Here is a 22,480-nt window from a genome sequence, read left to right on the forward strand (position 1 = left end):
CGGTCCACTAAGGATCTCCGTTTGTTTTATTGCTACCAGAATTCTTCCGGCTGGAATACTGTTGCATATCAATAAAACATTTTGCCATATCTGCTTCCTGCATGATCCAGTATTTTTCGAAAGAAAAAATGAAACATTGTTTGTTATATCATCAAGAGCCTAGAATTTCAACTGTAGCATTCTGGACAACTTTTTGTGTACAGATGCATGCAGATCCTGTTTTTTCTCACATTAGGCTGCAGCCCACTCTGTAAACTAGTATGTCATGTTTTTTTTTATTTCGAAAGTTTACATAATGTTGCCATTTCACCTTCATGTCAGTTTCAGAATGCTAGGATGCAATAAGGATTAGAAATCAAGGCTGTTATCAGAATAGATTAGTACAGTATTACAAGTGTGTGTGGTGGGGGCAGTAAAGAGTCGCCCAGGCAGACACAGTCCAGGTGGGCTCTATAAGCTGATGGTATGGAGAAGCAAGACCAAGAATGCACATGAAGACAGTAGAAAAAAAAGAAAAAAACTCAAATGTGAAAAGGCAGACAGTGCAGATAATTAAGAAAAGAAGCAGGATGGGAGGAAGTTGCAAGAGAAGAAAGATGGCAAATTTGAACACAGATCGTAGTGGAGAGAGAGAGAGAGCAGAAAGGTGAGGAAGAAGAGAAACAGTGGTTCAAACAGGAAAAAAGAAGGATGATAAAAAATACGCCTTTTGAAATAATTTTTTTGTTTTTTACAAAAAAAGCTTCCAAAGCAGGAGTTTGTGAAAAACAAAAATCAGTGTGCCACTTCTGCTGGGCATTTTCTCCCTGCTTTTAGGGATCGCTGTTTCTTTGTCCTGTCTTGCAAGGAAATCAGTGATGGTCACCCTTCTTTATTTAGGATGGGACAGCTGCCACTGTGACCTGGCATTTCTGTGGTGGACATACTGCAAAGCAAATGTGTAATGCAGGCCCCTGCAGCCCCTGCCGTGCAGGCCCCCCAACCCTTCAAACTGGCCCAAGTCAGCCAACGCCAATGAATGTGGGATATGGGAGACTCAGAAGCACCCCCACCACATTCTGCAGGGGAGCCCCCTCATTTTGCATTATGCAGACTACTGCTAGGTCAAAACTTTGCAATGGAGGAGCCAGTTTAGGCCCCACCATCGAAACCCCAGTGATTCAAGTACATGTACCACTTATAGGTTTCATGGTGTGATGCTCATGCAAGCATTCATGCACACATTCTACATACTGGACACAACGTTGATCAATATTGTGTCAGTGTTGTACAGTTAATAGTCTGTCAGTTCATTCACTAAAGTCAGTAGGCTGGCAGTGCATTGTACACCTCACTGTTCATTTGCATGTCATCAGTAAAGACAATTGCAAAACATTTTGACGTGCCTTGGTTTTTGTCTATTTCGAAATATACTGCTGTTTTCTGCCTAGATTTGCAGGTATTCTCTGAAAAATATGACTGTAAGTGGTAATAATTAATGAAGTAAAGACATTAGGCTCAATAATATTGCCATGATCTGGGCTCATTTCATTAGGTGTTTGACTGGACTTCAGAAATGACAACCCAGATATCTTTCCCAGAACGTATCTGGAGTACATGGTACCTTTCTCCGTATATTTATTTGGTTGTTTTTGGTGTGCCATGTTCTTTTTCGATGTCTTGCATTTCTAACCTTCAGCCCAATGCATGCTGTGTTACCGTACCCATATTTACTTCCTTAGAAAAGCACGGACAATGAAGATACTTTTCCCATCATTAATCTGCTATATGTCACAATGAAAATGTTGTTTTATGTATGCCTAATACAGATTTTGAGGATGAATTAACATTATTCGCTAAAGACGTGTGTGAGTGTCTTCATTTATATAACATAGCTGTTTGTTTAAGATCTCTTGATGATTTATATCACAAAACAATATACAAAACACACAGAAAAAAGCATTCCATCAAACACATACACAAATGATAACTCATTGTATTCAATTTTCACACAAAATAAAAAAATTAAATGTTTGATTTTATTAGGAAAGTTCAAGCTTTTCTAAAGTCAATTGAAGCCACACATCATCCATAACATATTCTGCTTGATACACCTGCACTGCTCTTACAAATCAATAATGGGATACTAATTTAATTTTTAGCCTCCAATTTCAAATTCTTTGACATTTTCAGTATGTTCTAACATTTTCAATTGTATATTCAGCCACTTTATGTACACTTTGCAAATCTGTTAATGTTAATTTTCTAAGCAGTCACGAACCCCCCTGAAGGGGCGTTACAAACCCCCAGGTGCTCCCGGACCACAGGTTGGGAGCCATTAATTTAATAAATAAATATTACTTTCTAAACAATAATTTACAAATTCATATTCACTAGCATTGCTTACTTACTATTTAGTGAAAAGTGCTAGAATTATGTATTTAATTAACTTACATACTTATTTTTTAAACTAGGCTTATTATTAAATTTAAGAACCTAATCAAATATATCTTTTTTTATGACTTGAAATATGTATTCATAATTTGAACTAATATCAATATTAGTTCATGTTATTAATCATGCTAGCTATATTGAATGGACACTCCATTAAAAACAAGTTGATAGTGTGATATGAATTTCTTTAAGACCCCGCTCATGTAAACAATGTTTTCTTTACAGTGGTATACACTAACATCCCTTTTTGATGTTTAATATGTATATTGATAATCACAGTGTTTGATTGTACCATTTCAGGTGAACAAGGCCATCCTTTGGCCTGAACGCATGATGGTGCTGCAATAAATGTACACGTTTAGCTGCAATCTCGGTAATAGTCAGCTTTTATTTCGCTTGGCTCTTTCAGATTCTATTGCCAGTGTGCTCCACTGGTGCCTCGCTCCACCGCTCTTGTGTTGGGGGCTCAATTAGAGCTGTGGTTCGGTTATTTTGTATAATTTAAATAGAATTTAAATATATAACAAATGTAATTTATTTAACATTAGTTCTTTTGCGGTGTTCCCTGACTCCATTGTTTTTTATGGGAGTGTGTTGCACTACCAGTGATTGACTGTTTACAGTGCTTTTCTTACTCTTAGGCTTGGTTGAAATACATTTGAGCCTGTTTTAACAGTTTTAGGGCTGTAGTAAATTCAGAAGTATATTTTGTGGATTGCAGTTGTCTTACTCTTTTGTGGGTGTGTTTTGTATTTGCTTTTCTCTACTGAACTTCTCCTTACATTTCTGTATACTACTTCCATTCAGTTGTACTTAAACCTCATTCTTCCACCACTCCCTGTACTCCCTCACACATCTACTACTAAAATGTATATCTATAGGTTCATGGATCTCCATGGTGGAGATCTGCACACAGAAAAGATAAGAGAGACGCAGATCTCTAGTGGTATGTAATAGTACATGAATAGTATAACTGTAATACTTTTTTATGTGCTACAAAATGCAGTTTGTGAATCATGCCCTATTTTAATTTAATAACTAGTAATTTACATATTTATGACCTTTCTCATAATCTCTTAAGCTCTCTCATCTTGTTCTCTGACAGATCCCTGGCTATTCACTCAATAAATGCATAAACTAGTGTCCTAATAATTGCAGTTCTCCTGCCTCAAGCTTTCTTTTCAGAATTGTATGGGAGATAAACGCACCATTAAGATATGCCTTAAATACGTGCCAGACAATTCCTTGGGGATTATTGATAAAAAAGAAGACTCTGAAAGTGATGAGAATAGAATCCTTACTATCTTGATCTGCTAATAAGGAAAGATCTACTCTCCATATCAAGCATAGTGAAATTTACCAGGTCTAACATCAGATCTGATATGGTGGGGTTCAATTATTATTGGACAAAAACAACACACTAGTGTGAGTTTCTGCCACCCATCTTCTAATAAGATTCTAATGGTGAAGTTTCCAATGAAATAAAAATCTCCCAAGGTGTGCAGCAAGGCTGTGTGCTGGCACCTTTATTGTTCATATTGTATGTTAATGAGCTTAGCTCATTCTAATCCATCATCGCCCCTGACGTTCCAAAGGTAAATTGTGCCTTTCTTCCCACACTGCTATATGTGGACTACACAGTGCTGATGGCTTGTACCTCAAAAGCACGGCATCTGTTGTTGCACCCATTTGTCCAATTCATGGCTGGTCTTGACTTACAAACTAATTTTTCAAAGTCGTATATAATGGCTTGTGGCCCTAAGCATATTCATCTCTTACCCTATGCTGTTGGTTTAAATTGTTTACAAAGCACAAGTACTTTTTCATATGTAGGGGTCACTTTTGATGCAGAAGGTTCATGAGCACCTAATTTTAATCATCGCATGTTGAAGCTGTCCAGGGTAGTTGACTCCCTTTTTAGTCTACCTCAATCCCCTGAGGTGAAGGCTCTCTCTCTCCACTTCTACAAATGTATGTAACTCAGTGTATCAAAGCAAAACACAAATGATGGACGGAATGCGGAACCAATCAAACATTCACCCCCAGTCACAGATCTGGGTTTAATCCATCGTTCTTTTGCTCACCATGCCATCCCAATTTAGACCCAGCAATATGCAAATCAGTCTTGACCCTGTTACTCATGGGAACAGTCTAGCCCGAACTGCCAGGCCAGGTCCTCCCTGGACCAGAAACAAGCATCCTGGTAACGGTTTCAGGGTTTCACCCTTCATTAACCAGGCTAGCTTGAATCCAGTGGCATAGTGAGCCCGGGACCCACGTCTGGGCATACCCTGCGCAATTATGGCGGCAAAAGCAAAGCAAAACACAAATGATGGACGGAATGCAGTGTGTCCCCATTGCAACATATGGTGCTGAGATATGGGGCATTGCAAACTGTGAAGCCATTCAGGTGGGGGAAAATCGTTTGTGCAATAAAGTTCTTTCTGCCCCTTTATCTCCCTCCCTCCTCATTTGTCATGAGGAGCTGGGTATGACTTATATGGCTGATCGCATTAAAGCTCACTTTCCACTCATGTGGTTATCTATCTGGAGAACTGAGGAGGCATCTCTTACTAGGGATATTAAGAACAATTTCTTGGCTTGCGACAAAGGCCTTACTATCCCATGGATAGCCTATGTAAAGAAAACTTTCCAGGAGACTGGGATGTCTCATGCTTTTTCTGAGCCTGGCTGTAGTGGTAGTATAAATGAAAAGCATATGCAAATGTTACTATCCATTCAAGCTGGGTCTCAGAGATTAAATAAAGAAATGCTAAAGCCCACTGTTGCAGCTTACTTGCATCTGACCATCGAAAGACCACCAACCAATTATTTGTTTAGTGTACATGGGCGCAGGGAACGATGGCTACTATTCGAATTTAGGGTGGGCACAGTTAAGCATTTACTCAGTTTCCCACTTGGACATCAAAACAATCTTGGCACCAGCCTGTGCCCTTGTGATGGCAGATCTGGACAAACAATGTTGCCTGTTAACTTTTTTCTATGAATTTAATAAAAAGAAAACCAACAAATATGTCATTCCTTTTATGAAGTCTCAGAATTTTAGGCAGTGCACCCCAGCTTTGTATTACCTGCAACAACTTGATGGGTCCTGTTTTTATGCTGGCTCCTGTTTGAGGGCTGCTGTACGGTCACGAAGCACTGTGCACTTTGAGTAATGTATTATCTTTGTAACTTGACATACCTGTATATGCGTTGAATTGTACTGTACTTTTTACTATAAGATTTTGTAGTATGTTGTTTTAAATTGTACACAAATAAATATTTATATACCTCACTTTTTTTTATTTTTTGACTGTGTATTCAATAAAGTTATTCTCATTCTGATTCTAATAAGATTGTAATTCACCTCCCTATTTTGTCCCTTTGCACCAGTTTAAACAGTTCCCTGTGGTTAATTATGCATGGAACTTCTCTGATTGCCTATGTTGTGTTAGAAAATAAGAAGTATTGAAAGTATCCAGCTATTTCAATAATCATGTACCTCCAGTCCATTCTAACGCGTCTTCTGGAGAATAATAATATCTGCTTTTGAATCTGTGAAAAGTGTCATGAAAACTATATTTTCATATATTATTAAATCACTTCACATTAACTGATAAAATATTTACTTTGTTCTATATTTCTTGTTATGCATTAACTGACTATTTCTTTGCATGTGACTCTGCTGTTGCCATATCTCACTTTTATTAATTTATTCTCACATTTCCCCACTCACAATCCTACCACTTCCGGGATTCCAAACCTGTTTACCCTTCCACCTTTAATAGACAAAGTCATTCACCTGTTTGGAAGACAACCTGACAGGTGTTCCTTAACTTTGACAACAAACCAGTTTCTCCTACTCTATCATTAATACTCCAAAATATTTTTTACCTATTGATACATTCAATCATGTAAGCTTATAACAACCAACCGACTGGCTACCTGTTTGCCTTCCTACTTTCCTTACCCTCTGTTGTATCTGTGCCCAGAAGGCCTAGGCTTCAGTAGCTTAATAAAATACTCAGAATTCTCTGTTCCACATCACTCAGAGGCTTTTGAATAAGATGTGCTTGTTCACCAGCATAATTTAAGGTATGGTATTTCCTCACCACTTTTCCCTTCTGCACTGTTTTACATGCCATATCAGAAAACAGGCACTAATTGTAGCCCTGGAGACACTGAATGATGTAGAACCTCTGACATTTCAGAATTTTCTCTGGAAAGCCAGAGGTTTCAGATCAATAGTGGCTCTTTTGTTTAAGCCTTCTATTTTCTGGTCCATCATGTTCTAATAACTTACAAATCTTTGCAGTTTCTCTCCCATTTCTCTCTTCTTTGGAATCAGACTTGCGCACTATAACTGGTCTTGGTGCAATAAATCAATCATATCTGCCAGAGAGTTAAACTTTCCGTGTCTAATATCTTGACTTTCCTGTTCTTTATCAGAATGCTTTTTAGAACACACTTCTACATTCTGATAATCCAGCAGCTGAGCTTCCCTGTTTGATGCATGTAACACTAGCCAAGAAGGAATAACAATGTTCTTGTGCTAGTCGAAAAGGGTCTAAGCTTGAACCTGAGTCGCCATCAGAGTTAATATATTCTCGTGTTTCAAATGTCTTGACACTCAAGACTGACCATTGTAAAAGGAAGTCAGAGTCCCTTATAAAGTCAGATCTGGATTAATTCTCTCCCACCTTCTTCTCTATGTCCTGCTCTACTTCTCGTTGTGAATATCTGGGTCCCAGTATAGAGAACCTTTGTCAGGCATAGAGAAAAACAAAGTCCATGTCAGTTGACTAGAAGTGTGCTCTTTCTGATTTCAATAACTGCAAATTTGTTTGATCAGTGGACACTTTTATAGTGTGTTCGGTCCCCAGCAATCAATGCCTCCATTCCTCAGAGGATCTCTTAATGCCCAAAGGGCCCTTGATAGTGATTGTATAATTTAAATCTGCTGTACATGGGACTGCACTACCAAACAACGATTTAGTTGTATAAAACAATTACCCATATCATGGTAATTCAACCTAGGTAGGTCGCAAAAGTTTTGTCATTCTAAAAATTGGGCCATGGTTCTACAGTTTGGGAAGCACTGGTTTTGGCAATATTAGTGTAGACGTTTTGAGACAACTCTTACATGTGTTGCTGTTCAACCCATTTATACGGCAAGAGTAAAGGACGAGTCACAACTTTTGTCTACAAATATTCAGTTCACATTCCTTAACCCCTAGTGTCATCAGTAACTATAATGTGAATAGCAATTGAATTTTGAGTGTGTTTAGAATATACATGTAATACCGATAAGTCCTAAGTATTACTAGCAGTCAGTGCCCAGAAGAATGAATATAAGGTTGTAGGCACAGCCAACTATTTATGAGGTTTTACTTACAGCCAAGGTATCTAGATCATTTAACATGAACTATGAGGATCAGCTATCAGAATGTCTTGAATCAATACGCCAGTGTCAGTCTCTTTAATTAAGAAAATTAATTTAATAAAAAGGTCATGCTTTCTTAAATGCCTTTATTTGTTCAGTGCTCTGTCTGTATTAGTTTCTGCATCTTTCATTGGAAGACTTGATGCTGCCATTGCTAGCTTTCTGCAATTATTATCTCCACTGGGGTGGATGGGTGGAATGGGGCAAAGGGACGTACTGAGGTTTACTCAGTTCTTCAATTTATTATTGGGCCTCCATGGATAGGTGGTTGTTGGAACTCAATCATATTTCAGATTCTTCCTCTATCATCGAAAACCCTACACCAATGGTCTGATGGAGTTGGACAGCACCCCTTTGTATTTACATCAGACCTTTCACACTGTTTAGTGTGGACTGTCTGGTGTGTTTTTTTTCTGTCCAGGATAACAGAAAATATAGAAACATGCCCCCCAAACCCTGGAGAAAACTCTGAGGGTGTCATGTCCATTTATTTTTGTTTTTCAAAACAAACTCCCAATTTGGGAGTTTGTTTTGAAAAACTAAAAAATTGGTGAGCATCCTCCTGAAACATGGCAGTGTTCACCAAATTGTCAGTGTCTTTAGAGGAGCGTCTGTAAAAGAGGCTCCTCAGAAGGCAGAAAGATTTCCACAGAGCCTGTGTAGTGTTCTACATATGGTGGGTAGAAGTCTAACCAGTGGTGGAGGAAACACCTCCGCCACCATGAAAGACAGTGAGCTGCCCTCTAAACTTTAAAACAGGCCCATTATTTTCTTATAAAATAATAATTTTTTACCCAAGTTTGGTGCCCCAGGTTCTTTAAGAAGGTACAGCTGCAATCTAAATTTGTATTACAGCAAGCTTTTGTTGATATGATAAATCATTGTAAGATACCTTGTATGCATGCTGCATCCATTATTTGTGGTCATTGTTTATAGCCACTAATGTTTAGCAATAAACATTTCAAGGCATGGAACACCAGTTCATTATTTGAAACGCAAGATTTAAATCATTACTGCAGCTATGAAGCACATTTGGGATCTCTGATCAGGGTTTTTTAAATTCTATCCAAATAAGAGGTTGTTTATCACAGGATTTTTTACATTTTATCCAGATAAGGGGTTAATTATCATATGAAGTGTCTGAAATGTGTTATTGGTACCAGGGACTATCAGGGTATTTAAAGGTGATTTGTGTGAATGGGCTGAGAAATGGTCATGTTAGACCAACAAATTTCTTTGGACCTGTTCTGCTATTCCATCACTGGATGACAATATTCCCATGACTTTCAAATATAAAGTAAAACATTTGAAACCAAGACTTTTGCTATTGACAAAATAAATAACGGGGATGGTGGAAGTAGGGGATATCTCAGATGTGAATCAGCTGGTGCAGTTAGAAAGCAGATGTTTGCTAATTTTCCTTCTTTATGAGTAGCCGGGGAAATAGCTATGTGTCTTTCTCAATTATAGGGGAATGATGTTGTGTTGGATTGATCAATAATACTACTTAGGCTCAAACAGATTAATAATGCCCCACTATGATTCTGTGCATTTCCTCCTCTTACACCTCAGCCCGCCAACCCCGCAGAGTGCATCCCTGACAGTTCACCTAATCCTCTCACAATTACTGAACACAAGTGTGCCCTTTTCAACAATTTCCTTTCCTCATTCTCACACCTCTCCCAAAGAATGGACATCCTCATGTCAGCTTTATTCCAGCTTAGTGACTTTCTGTCTTCCACCACTCCTGTTCTCATCGCCCCTGAGGACCCTCCCCCCACACCTTTCTAGCATCCCCAGAGACAGACACTTAACCAGACCCAAAAGAACACAAACTCCACTTGACAACACAGACCTACTCCATCTCCTTAAGAGTTATGCAACTTCAAATTCTGCTACCCCCTCCTCCTATCTGACTGCTACCCGCTCCTCCTACCTTCCTGTAGGGGGCTGCCAGATTTCCACTATCATGTCTGACTGCATTAAAACTCATGCACACCACTTCAGCGCATGCTCATCCCCTTATAACTTGATACAAATCCCAACTATCCTCCTGGAGCAGCCAAGTAGGAAAGACAACAGCTTCTCCCTGAACTGCATGCTACTCAATTGTCGTTCTGCAGTCAAGCATTGTCTTGAGCTAGCAGACTCGATCCTGACCCATAACCTTGGCATCCTGCTCCTCACAGAAAACAAGCCTCAACACCTCATCTAACCATGCCTTTGATCTTCTTCAACTTCCCAACTACTCTATTTTGTGGAGCGACCGGGAAGATAGACATGGTGGAGGACCTGCACTCATTCACCGGAACTCTCTGAGATGCTGAACCATCCCAATGGCTCTTTCAGTCTTCGAAAGCTTGTTGGTGGAACTATCCACATCCACTACCTCCAACCTCAGGTTGAATGTGACCTACCATCTACAGGGTCAAAACAACACCTTCATCGAGGAATGCATAGATTTCTTCACTTATCAACTTATCAACTCTGACAACAATATCTTATTTTGTGACTTCAGCATCCACTGGGGAGATTTGGGCAATAGTGATGTGGACACTGTTACCTGCTTTCTCAGTGCCAGTGATCTCCATCAACTCTGTCATAAACCTACACACCACAAAGGCGCCATTCTGTATCTGGGGATCTCCAGTTCCCCCTACCTAAAGACATGCAACCCCATTCCAGTTGACTCGTCTGATCCCATGCAGATCCTATTCTCTCTAAACAGCTCATTCACCAAAACTTATGGGCAACCGAAAAAAGTGAAAATATAGTTTAGAGACACATCCAAACTTGACACAGAAGCCATGGGCATCACAGCCCTTCCCACCCTAATTGGGATCACACCCCATCTTGACATCAATGAGGCCACTGACAAGTTCAACTGCTGCATGGAATCCCTTATTGACAAATGCGCACCACTGAAGTGCAAATTATTCCGACCAAAGCCCTGTAGGCCCTGGTTCTCTAAAGTGCTTTATGAAGAATGAAAGCTTATCAGAAAATATGAGAAACAATGGAGAAAAGCACCATCCTTCCTGCATATGACTAAGCTTCACATAGCAAAAAATAATACAAAGAGCAAATCCTTAGTGGTAAATCCTCCCATGTTAGAGCCCTTGTTAATTCCGCAAAGAATAGACCAAAGCGCCTGCTTGCGGTTATTGCACAGTCTACTAATCCCGCTACCACTTTGGCTCCCAAGCCATCCATGGCCTGTTACAATGACTTTGAGGATGTCTTTGATAAAAAAAAAGTTAGAGACATCCATATTTCGCTTCCCATCAACAACTCCCTTGAAACAGTTGAATCTCTACCATGCAAATCGATACAACCATGGCCATCTTTCTCTTCAATCTCTGAGCAGGATCTACTACAAACTATCTCCAAAGTAAAACACTCAAACAATCATCAGGATGCAATTCCAGGATCCATCAGTAAATCTCTTGCCAAACACCTACTCCCAATATGGACTACCTTGGTCATTTCCTCTCTTAAACAGGGCCTTTTTCCCAAACATCTAAAAATGGGTCAAATCACTACGCTCTTAAAAAGACAACCTCTTGATCCAGAGAACCTGAACAGTTTCCACACTCCCATTTTAGGCAAAGTCATTGAAAGCTGTGTAGCGTCCCAGGTAGCCTCACACATCCAAACAAACAACCTCCTACACACTCTCCTATGAGGTATCTGCCAGGGTCACAGTACAGAAACTGAGATCCTCCAAATTGTCGATGATTCCCATAGAATCCTCGACTACGGTACATCATGGTCCTCCTGGATGTATCATCCACATTCAACACTGTCAACCATCATGACCTCCTTCGTATTCTTGAACTATGCCTGGGATGTGGAGGAACGGTCCTCAACTGGTTTTCCTCTTACCCATCCAACTGTTCCAAATTGTGAAAATGGGCAACTCATTCTCGAGACCAGTCAGAGTTCACCAAGGTGTCCCCCAAGGTTTGATCCTCTCACAAACTCTCTACAACCTCTACCTAAAACCACTATGTGTGATTTTCAGAAACTCTGGGATTCTCTTCCACCTCTACCTCAACGATACCCAAATATACTTGAAAATCTCACCCCCAGAGGACGTTGTCCTGCTTTCAAATACATTCTCAAAGATTCAAAACTGGATGTCTGAAAAACATTTCAAACTCAACCCAACTAATACAGAATGTCTTTTGATCTCACCCCCGAAAGCAAAAACGCATGTGCAAGAGTGGCTGGCCAACCTTCCCACATTCGTAGGCTGCCCTGCCATTGTCACGAGTGCCAGATCACTCGGAATCACCCTGGACAATCTTCCTAATCTTCACAGCCACATAGCAACCATGGCCAACTGCGCACAACACCAACTTAGGCAGCTTTGGGGTATCAGACAAATGATTCTGGAACAAGACCGCAAAGCAGTGGTTCAGTCTTTTGTTCTCTCGAGACTAGACTATAGAATTGCCCTTCTCTAAGGCATTCCCAAAGTTCCCCTAGGCCCACTGAGAAAAACACTACATGCTGCAGCATGGTTTGTTTTAGGTCTCAAGAAATTTGCCATTTCCCCTGCCTTGCTAACCCTCCAATGGCTCCCTATTGAAGCGTGGGCCCAATTCAAAATCACTTGCATCACCCACAGAGCACTGCACTCCTCCTCACCCTCCTATCTAAACGAGAAACTGAAAATCTCAAGAGCAAATAGGGGTTCCAGCAATGCCCAATCCCAGCTTTTGGACCCCCACCACCGACAGGCGAAAACAATACATGAATCAGTCCTTCTCTGGCAGACCACTAGAATCTGGAACTTTCTGCCTCCCTCACTTCTTCTAACCACCTGCTTAGCAACCTGCAAAAAGGATCTCAGGCTCCTCCTATGTTGGTTAATTCACACTAAACCAGACTTATTTACTCTCTCAAATGCGCCCTGATCTGCTTCGTTTAACTGTTCATGTCCTGCACCCTATTGTTGTAACTGTCTCTCGTGGTAATTCCTGCATGCATACATTAATGTAAACGTCCGAGTTCAATTACTATTAATGTAACCCAATGTAACTCTGTATTCTATGTGTTGTGAAACGCTCTGATGCTTTTGGGCCATGTCCGCGCAATATAAATTTGCAAAAATAATTAAATAAAAAAATAACCAGAATATTTATCACTTGAAATTGGCTTAGTAGATGACCACCAATCTTTTTCAGTTGGGGGATAGAGCTGTTGGAGTGTTATGCATTTGAAGAACATATAGCCAAAAACATGGGTATTATTGACAATTTGGCGAGATACGGCCCAAATTTATCGGAATATGGACTTGGCAGCTAATTTGTAATGGGCCTAAAATTTGTATGTGGGAATTCTATTGCCCTGTACTTTTGTAGCATTACTTGTTTATATTTTCTCTGTTTTTGTGTTCATGAAAGGCTCATGTCTTGTCCTGATGGGCGTGATACATGACTAAATGTGTTATTAATCCAAACAATAATGAGGACTATCTTTATCCAAGAAGCTCAATATCTTTTGTTTAGCGATCATTTTGGTTTTTTAAAGTTGTATATATATAAAATGTATGTTTATGTTGTATGCTTGCAGTAGATATCCTTGCTGCTTGGCAGAACGGATCAGTTACTAGAAATGGTGGATTGCTTCTTCCTAAATCGCTTCTCATATTTAACCACGTGTCCGTATCTTGCATGCAGGTGGAGAGATTGGCTTGACTACCTGCTTTGACACAATCACCCTTGTGGTGTCTGATGGTGAGGCGGGTGCCGATGGTGGCGCTTGCTGTATTGGGCGACCTTGGTCTCCTTCCATTCCAAATCATGACTCATTTCCAGTTTATGACATTAACATTACTGTGTATCCTGTGGACAACCAACCGCCATCAATTGCAATCGGTAAACACTGGACTCTGCTCCATTTTAGATGCGCTAATAAGAAAAACGATGCCTGTATTTATTTATTTATTTATTTATTTATGCATTTATTTATTCAGGAGTGTTGCAGCACTCTGTCATATTAGTATAGCTTCAAAGCACTAAACAAGCTTACAGAACACTATGCGTTAATGAGGCTAATGAAAAAGGCAATTCCTTATTTTTGCAGCATGAATATTATCAGGAAAAGGAAGTAGTATAATGCAGATGGTGTTAGGGACTCGTTTGTGTAATAAATATATACAAGAGATAATGGGGGTCATTCTAAGTCTGGCGGGCGGCGGAGGCCGCCCGCCAGACTTCCCCCCTCCAAAATACCGCTCCGCGGTCGCAAGACCGCTGAGGGTATTTTGGCTTTTGCACTGGGCTGGCGGGCGACCGCCAAAAGGCCGCCCGCCAGCCCAGTGCAAAAACCCTTCCCACTAGGACGCCGGCTCAGAATTGAGCCGGCGGAGTGGGAAGGTGCGACGGGTGCAGTGGCACCCGTCGCGTATTTCAGTGTCTGCAATGCAGACACTGAAATACAAAGTGGGGCCCTCTTACGGGGGCCCCTGCAGTGCCCATGCCATTGGCATGGGCACTGCAGGGGCCCCCAGGGGCCCCACGACAACCCATACCGCCATCCTGTTCCTGGCAGGAGAACCGCCAGGAACAGGATGGCGGTATGGGCTGTCAGAATCCCCCATGGCGGCGCAGCAAGCTGCGCCGCCATGGGGGATTCCCAGGGCAGCGGAAAACCGGCGGGAGACCGCCGGTTTTCCACTTCTGACCGCGGCAAAACCGCCGCGGTCAGAATGCCCTGCGGGGCACCGCCAGCCTGTTGGCGGTGCTCCCGCCGACCCTGGCCCCGGCGGTAAGGAACCGCCGGGGTCAGAATCACCCCCAATGTGTTCATTTAACGTGTTTCTCTTTTTAAGCAAATGCATCAGTATTTGAATAAATGGGTATTATGAAGTCATGAAATGTGCGCACCGCTGTTCCTCTCACTTAAAAAACACACAAACATTTCAACTTATCCAGTGCGATTCACCAATTAACCAGTTCGATAGTGCAATGCTGCATATATTGACGTTTTCATCGAAACCAGCAAGAGAGGAGACAGTTTAACTAGCAGATCAGGCACTTAACCCATCAGACACCGCTCCGCTGTCAGATAAATGATCACTTCTGGTTTTGTCCTTTAGCCTGAAAAACGGCACAGTAGGGCACATAGTTATACTTTTTTAGCGTCGCATTTACGCCGCTTTTTGACGCAAAAACGGCGCAAACTTACATAAAGTATAAATATGGGCCTAGATTCTTAAAAAGACAAACATGGAGTTTTCATAGAAATTGCTCAAAATTTGAAATAATTTTCCATTCCTGGCCACAAGATGTCCTCGTTTCCAAAAAAATGGGAACTGAGAGGCGAAACTATCTGCAAATTATGTTTTCTGATCCTTTGTTAAATCCGAAAGTCCATTTGGTTTCCATACATGCTTATCTGGATATTTTATCACGAACTTTACTGAAGCGAGCCATAGGGAAAGATTAGTGTGTTTGGATTAATCATTTTTTCGAAATATTTGAGACAGAACCCACAAAAAACTGTCATCGTCCCTTGAAGTTCGAAACAACTTATTAGACTGTGACTGTCCATCAGTCTGTGGGGCTTGTGATACGAGTCATTCATGTGTTTACATTACACATATTTAGAATATTTAGAATTTGAGTCACACTTTGGCAGTCCTTAATTTGTAAAAATAAAATAAAAAATCATAGGAGCCTGCCACGGACAGTCGCGTAACTAGCTTGTCATCGGGCCCTCAGGGCTCTATGTTCTGATGCCACTGCACCTGCTGCACCAAAGGAAGTTACAACCCTGACCATCTGTTTTGCATAATGCTAGGGTTGTTGAACATCAAGGCTACATTGTCTTGATTCCATCTCATTCCTCTTTCTGGCGACACCCTGGGCCGTATTTATACTCCGTTTGCGCCGAATTTGCGTCGTTTTTTTCGACGCAAATTCGACGCTAAACTAACGCCAACTAACGCCATATTTATACTATGGCGTTAGAGGCGAATAGCGCCAAAGTTCCCGGAATGTGCGTCATTTTTTAGCGTGAACCCCTTCCTTGCGTTGATGATATGCAAGGGAGGCGTTCCCGTCTAAAAAATGACTCCCAGGCCTTTACGTGGTATTTATACTCCCGGGCAAAAGAGACGCCCGGGAGTGGGCGTTGCTAAAAACGGCGCATTTGCGCCGCTTTTTAACGCCTGGGTCAGGCATGGCGTTAAGGGACAAGTGGGCTCAAAATGAGCCCAGAGTGCCCTCCCCTGCCCCCAGGGACCCCCCCTGCCACCCTTGCCCACCCCAGGAGGACACCCAAGGCTGGAGGGACCCACCCCAGGGACATTCAGGTAAGTATTTTTTTATTTTTTTTTAATGATTTTTTTTGGCATAGGGGGGCCTGATTTGTGCCCCCCTACATGCCACTATGCCCAATGACCATGCCCAGGGGACAGAAGTCCCCTGGGCATGGCCATTGGGCAAGGGGGCATGACTCCTATCTTTACAATGATAGGAGTCATGTTGATGGGGGATGGGCGTCGAAAATAAATGGCGCAAGTCGGGTTACGACGATTTTTTCGACGTAACCTGACTTGCCCCATTTTAAGACGCCCATGCGCCATTTTCCCCCTACGCCGGCGCTGCCTGGTGTACGTGGTTTTTCTCGCGCACACCAGGCAGCGCCGGTCTGCTTGCGCCGGCTAACGCCATTCAATAAATACGGCGCCCGCATGGCGCTTCAGAATGGCGTTAGCCGGCGCAAAACTTTTTGACGCTAAACTGCGTTAGCGCAGTTTAGCGTCAAAAAGTATAAATATGGGCCCCTGTTCTTTATGTCTCTTCCTCTCCCTTTTGCATGTTCTCTTTTAATCCCAGTTTTCTCCGTTGTCATAGTTTTCCTAACTCTCCCTTCTTTTCTGCCTTTCTCTCTTTTGCTGTCAATGTTATGTTATAAATATGTATAAAGCGCGTGATTACCCAGAGGTGTATTGGCACTAACTCTGCTGATACAGTTTGGAGGAAAGCGTACAGTTTGCCAACCAACTAACCAAAGTCTAGCCCCAAAATAAGTCCTGGTCCCCAAAAAAGCGCTAGAGCCCACCACTTGCAGCCACCGGCACAAATTAAGCACTGACGTTTGGTTCAACTAAGGTTTCAGATTTCAGGTTTCCATGTTCGCAGCTTAGAAATCAGCCACTAACCCAGATTTCCACAGTATGCAGGGCCTTGAGGCTTCGGACCCCCCCCCACCCCTCCCACCCCCATTCAGGAAAATGAATATATCTGATATATGAGACACTCAGGGGTCTCTGCACATCCCTCCGGGGCTTGGGGAAGAGGGGGGGGGGGGTGCTTAATTGACAGGTGCGACACACAGTAATGGGTTCTGTCACTAAAGACTGTATTGTTTTATTCAGGTAACGTGTTCTTTGTGGATGAAGGGGGCTCCGCCGCCATTACTGAAAAACACTTGAGAGTTACAGATCCGGACACAGAAGAAAACGACTTGAAGATTATCCTGCTCTCTCCGCCTCGGTTTGGCTACATTGAAAACACCCTCCCTTCCCCGGGGTTTGAGAAGAGCAACATGGGAATAAGTATAGGTAAGAATTGCCTTTAAATTGAAGATCTTTCATGTTGTCATGGGATGGTCATTTATCGGGATACAACTCCAGTTTGCAAACACCCCATAAACATTCTTCATTCAGAATCGTAAAACGGTGGCACTTTCTTCTATGACCTTTCGTGTTTCCGTAGCTAATTCTTTATAACGACTGACAAGGGTGATTATTTTTCCAGAAACTTTTATTTGCTGAAGAGTTCTCTGAATAAATAATAGAAGCAAGTGATGGCTTCAAGAATTCAGAAAATATAGCAGGGGAAGTGATATACAGGACGTAGCTTGGGCTCACAGCAAACTCATATGAATTGGGGAGGGGAAGGGGGGCAAGGAGTATGAACACATTGTTTCAACTCACATTTTACCCACACATTTACCACCATGACTGCACAGGCGATGTACTAATGCCTGAGGCTTTTCCACGGATATAAGTAAAACCGAAATTCAAATTAGAACTGGAGCCTAGAAGCAGGGTAGATGCAACTGAAGACCACAAGAGCAGACACTGATCACTGGAGACCCGCCGAAGGAAGGAAGGATATGTGGATTTTAGGAATGGGGTTTCCACAGCTCCACCTTAAAACAGACTTGGCTACCCATGAGGAACAAAGTTAAGAGTTGTATTGAGAGGTTTACCCATAAATATTTCAGATACTACAATATACTCATGTTTCAGTCCAGGGATTGAGGATCATTTCTAGTTTTCTAGATATTATTCAACCCTACTGAATATCATCCTAACATAGTTTGCCTTAATATAATGCGGGGAAAAGTTGTTGGTCAAAGGAAAAGTTGATAATGTTTTCTAGTTATGTGGAACACAGATAAAATAGTTTCCTGTGTTTATTACTGTGACGTGTGACTGCGGAATGGGTTTTCCATGTGGGGGCAGTGTAAATGGAGTGCACACTCATAAAGTTGTCACTTCGCACTCCTAAAGTTAACATAAACAATGTAGGTCTAAGAGGCAGATTTAAGAGCCCCTAAAACCTCCTTGCGTCACATTAGGTTCATTTAAAAAAAAATGCTAATGTGGCCCAACGAGGCCATAATCGTCACGCCAGGCATATTGTATGCAAGGGGGGGGATTCCCCCATTAGGGCGGGCCCAAATAATTCCTCAAAGAAATGTGAGAGATTTCTTTGTATAATTTTTTCATCACTTTTACCGCCTGCTCAGAGCAGCCGTTAAAAGGAGGCTCACCGTTATTCATAATGGGCCTCAATGGGCGTTGCAGGATTAGCATAAACATTTTTTACGCTAATCTTTCAAAGCTCCGAATTAGCGTCAAAAATGTTGATTCTAGCTCCCTAACTACCACCATGGTGCGCCGTATCCTAGATACAGCGCACACATGGTGGCGTTAGGGGGTTGCTAAGGGGCACAAGAAAAGTGGCAAGTGCAGCGCCACTTTTCTTAAATCTGGTCCTAACTGTTTTAATAAAGTGTGGAAAGTTTCCCCTCTTATGTCATATTTTAAGGGGGTATTACAAGAAGGATATTTTCACATCGAGAAATGGTTTTGAGGTGAATAAAGCAAATTGTGCAAATGCTCATTTTCTCTAATGTAAAGTTTGCAGATGTAGGGTTAAAGAAAACGTCGTATGCACAGAAATCTACAAATGCCATCAATTTTCCTGGCACATGCCTGAAACTTTCATGACTAGATTAAAAAAATCATACAAATATACATTCTGTAAGTGTAGGACTACACATTGGAAATGTATGTCTTTATTTTGTGGATCGGGACAATGAGAGCATTCTACCAAAATTTCACATTAGGAGACTGAATGATACTACAAATCATTGCCACCGTACCACCCTTCCCTATTTTCAGCCATAGCTCCAGTTCTGCCCTCATCCTGTTCGTGGCCTAGAATAAAAGCTCATATAGGCAGTCAACATTATTTTTGTGCAGTGTTGGGAAGGCACTCAATACACTTCACCAAAAATACATTGGCCTAGATTTAAGAGGGCCTAGCGCCTCCTTGCACCACATTAGTAATTTTTTATGATGCTAATGTGGCCCAACGAGGCCAAATTCCCTGCATTGCGCCACTTTGTAACCCCTTGCACCACATTATGCCTGCACCTGCTCCGGGCATAATGTATGCAATGGGGGAATTCCCCCGCTAGGGGTGCTGCGAACATGGTGCAGTGGAATCTTTTAGATTCCACTGTGCTATTTTAGGTGGCTATTTTTAACGCCTGCTCTGTGCAGAGCAAGCGTTAAAAGGGGGCACACCATTGTTTTCAATGGGCCTTAAGTATTCTGCATGATAAGCCCCAACATTTTGGCGCTAATCCTGCACAGTAAACACTATTTCTCCTACCATGGCCATGGTATGCCGTACATCAAATATGGAGCACACAGGGTGGCGGTAGGGGGTGACGCTAAGGGGTGCAAGAAAAGTGGCATTGCATTGGATGCAGCACCACTTTTCTTAGATGAGGCCCTTTGTATGGTCCCAAAACTCCAACATTTGGGGTCACTTTGAATAGCAGAACCTTCTACTACTTATATAGGGGGTGCAGAGGTATCAGGTAGGCACAATAGATTAGCTTACTCTATGAACCACCCTCTCTACACTGATGAGAACTGTTTGTCAGTGATGCTATTCAGCACTGTTGCCAACTGCAGATTCTGTGGCACCTCCTTTTGCACACTGCAGAAGGGGAAGGTAGCAGCACCAGAGGGCCTTAGAAAGCGGTGTCACTTTGTGCCACACTGCCCTGCTTTTTCTGGATCTACTGAAGATGTATTGCTGCAGTAGAAAATATTACTACATTGAGCTTGCTGTGACGTCTACCGAAGGGTTGTGTCACTGAACATGGGGAGTAGACAGTGAAGTGACTGGCAGCTGCTGCAGATCATGTCTGGAGTAGAGGAGGCATCATTCTGCATTCAGCATTCATCCTCCTCGTCTACTGAGATGCCCGGTTGCCCCACCATGATGGACTATTGTCATCAAATGATGGTGGAACAATCATTCTGCCATACCCATTGTTTAAGCTGTGCAGCATAAGAAAAAGAGCACATCAACATGTTTGGGACTCTAGTTAGGAACTCACTGCATGCTGGAATATTTCTTACAGAAGCTGATTATTTCAATGGTTTAGTAGTGTTACTCTCTTGGTGGAGCTTTTGCTTTTGTTGATGTTTGTTCAGGCTCGTGTAACCCTACGCAGCGACGGCTCCTCCTCCACTGCTCTCTCAGCAGTGAAAACATGGAAGATAAAATGATAATAAAACAGCTTATTATTATTTTATTTTCCTTGCTGAGCCGAGTTAGAGGGAGGCAGGCCAGGCCATCCTAATGGACAGCAGCAGCAGGGAGGAGGAGTGGTGGGCACTGCTGCAAGTGCACTTACTGGTTTGGCTGGCCGTCTTTGAACAGCTAAACCGACATGCGCACTTAGATCTCTCCCCCTGCACTGTGCTGCACAGTAAGGTGGAGAACAGGCATAGGCTCCATTATTTGTGTATTTGGCATTTCACTTCTCACCTCAGTGGTAAAGGTTGTTTTTCTTTTGACTTGCCTTCACCTTGGACTCCAGCATAGGAGAGAAACACCGGGCAACTCAGTATTCTTGAGGACCTACGTATAGAGTGATAAAGGTATACAATTGTTCCCTCAGATTTATATTAGAAGGACCATTACATTTCTAGGGGGTTGCCTTGCCCTTGCAATGAACACTTGAATAGATCAAAATTGCCAATGTAATCGATTTAGAACAGATTTAATCTATATGTATACTCTTTAGTAATCATTAGAAAAATATGTTGATGCTCCATGTGACTTTGCAGCGCAAGCGATCAGTTCCATAAGTGTAAGAGTGACAGCTGAACAGTGGAAACAAGTAAACAGATACAATATCGTCTATGTGCACATTTCTGTTTGAAACACTAACCACAATGTTGGGTTAGGTTTGTAGATTACACATTAAGGGCCTCATTACAACCCTGGTGGTCAAAGACCGCCAGGGCTGTTTTGGAGATTGTACCGCCAACAGGCTGGCGGTACAAACTTGCGGATTACGACCGTGGCGGAAGCGCCGTGGTCGCACCGCCGAGACCGGCAGTTTACCGCCATGGTTGTCCCGGCGGTTTAAATCTCAAGCAGCGCTGCCCAGGGGATTACGAGTCCCCTTCCCGCCAGCCTATCCATGGCGGTAGAGACCGCCATGGACAGGCTGGCGGGAAGGGGAGTCGCGGGGCCCCTGGGTGCCCCTGCACTGCCCATGCACCGGCATGGGCAGTGCAGGGGCCCCCAGGCACAGCCCCACACAGCTTTTCACTGTCTGCGCGGCAGACAGTGAAAAGCGTGACGGGTAGAGCCGGCTCCCATGTTGCGGCCGACATCCCCGTTGGGCCGGCGGGCAGAAACTCTGTTTCAGCGAGGATGTCAAAATGGGGCCAGCGGGAGTGCGGCCGCATTGGTGGCCGATCGGCGGTACAACCTTGGCGGGCGGCCTTCGCTGCCCGCCAAGGTTGTAATGAGGGCCTAAATGTCCACCCAACAAATTAATTACGCCAATGCTTTGACTCCAATTCAATTATTTGAGGGATGTGTCTTCATCAGGGCAACAAGATGGTAGCATCCTACAGTGTAACAACATGTATTATACCTTTGTCCATTCAATTTGACATGAATCATACTGTCAACAGTATATGGGGTCTTACCTCAGTATAGGTAATTCTTGAGTCATATATCACTATTGAATGAATCTCTAGGTATCTGCAATTAGGAAAAAATCAGATGAGCATGACTAATTTAACCTGCTGCACTATCTTGTCACACAAAACAGTCTAATAGTCTTAGCTTCGGCCTAAGACCATCTTGAGTGTGAAAGTCAGCGGCACACATATAATAAATAATTCAGAAATTGGCACTTTCTATGAGAAAAACAGAAATGTGTTGGTTGTTGGTTTTACGAGAAATTGTATCAATTTTTAAAACATGATTGACCAGAAAAATATTTTTTATGGTAAGTCGTTAGAGT

General features: G+C 42.3%; 1 protein-coding gene across 1 annotated transcript in view; it reads left to right on the forward strand.

Moving 5' to 3' along the window:
• The window catches only part of FREM1 (FRAS1 related extracellular matrix 1), a 684,067-nt gene that overhangs the window by 302,520 nt on the left and 359,067 nt on the right, over positions 1-22,480 (forward strand). The window contains exons 18-19 of the mRNA XM_069238818.1: positions 13,567-13,764; positions 17,274-17,459. Of these exons, the coding sequence (XP_069094919.1) occupies positions 13,567-13,764; positions 17,274-17,459 (384 nt within the window). The remainder of the gene's footprint in view (positions 1-13,566; positions 13,765-17,273; positions 17,460-22,480) is intronic.

This window comes from Pleurodeles waltl, chromosome 1_2, assembly GCF_031143425.1.
Source record: "Pleurodeles waltl isolate 20211129_DDA chromosome 1_2, aPleWal1.hap1.20221129, whole genome shotgun sequence".
Lineage (NCBI taxonomy): Eukaryota > Metazoa > Chordata > Amphibia > Caudata > Salamandridae > Pleurodeles > Pleurodeles waltl.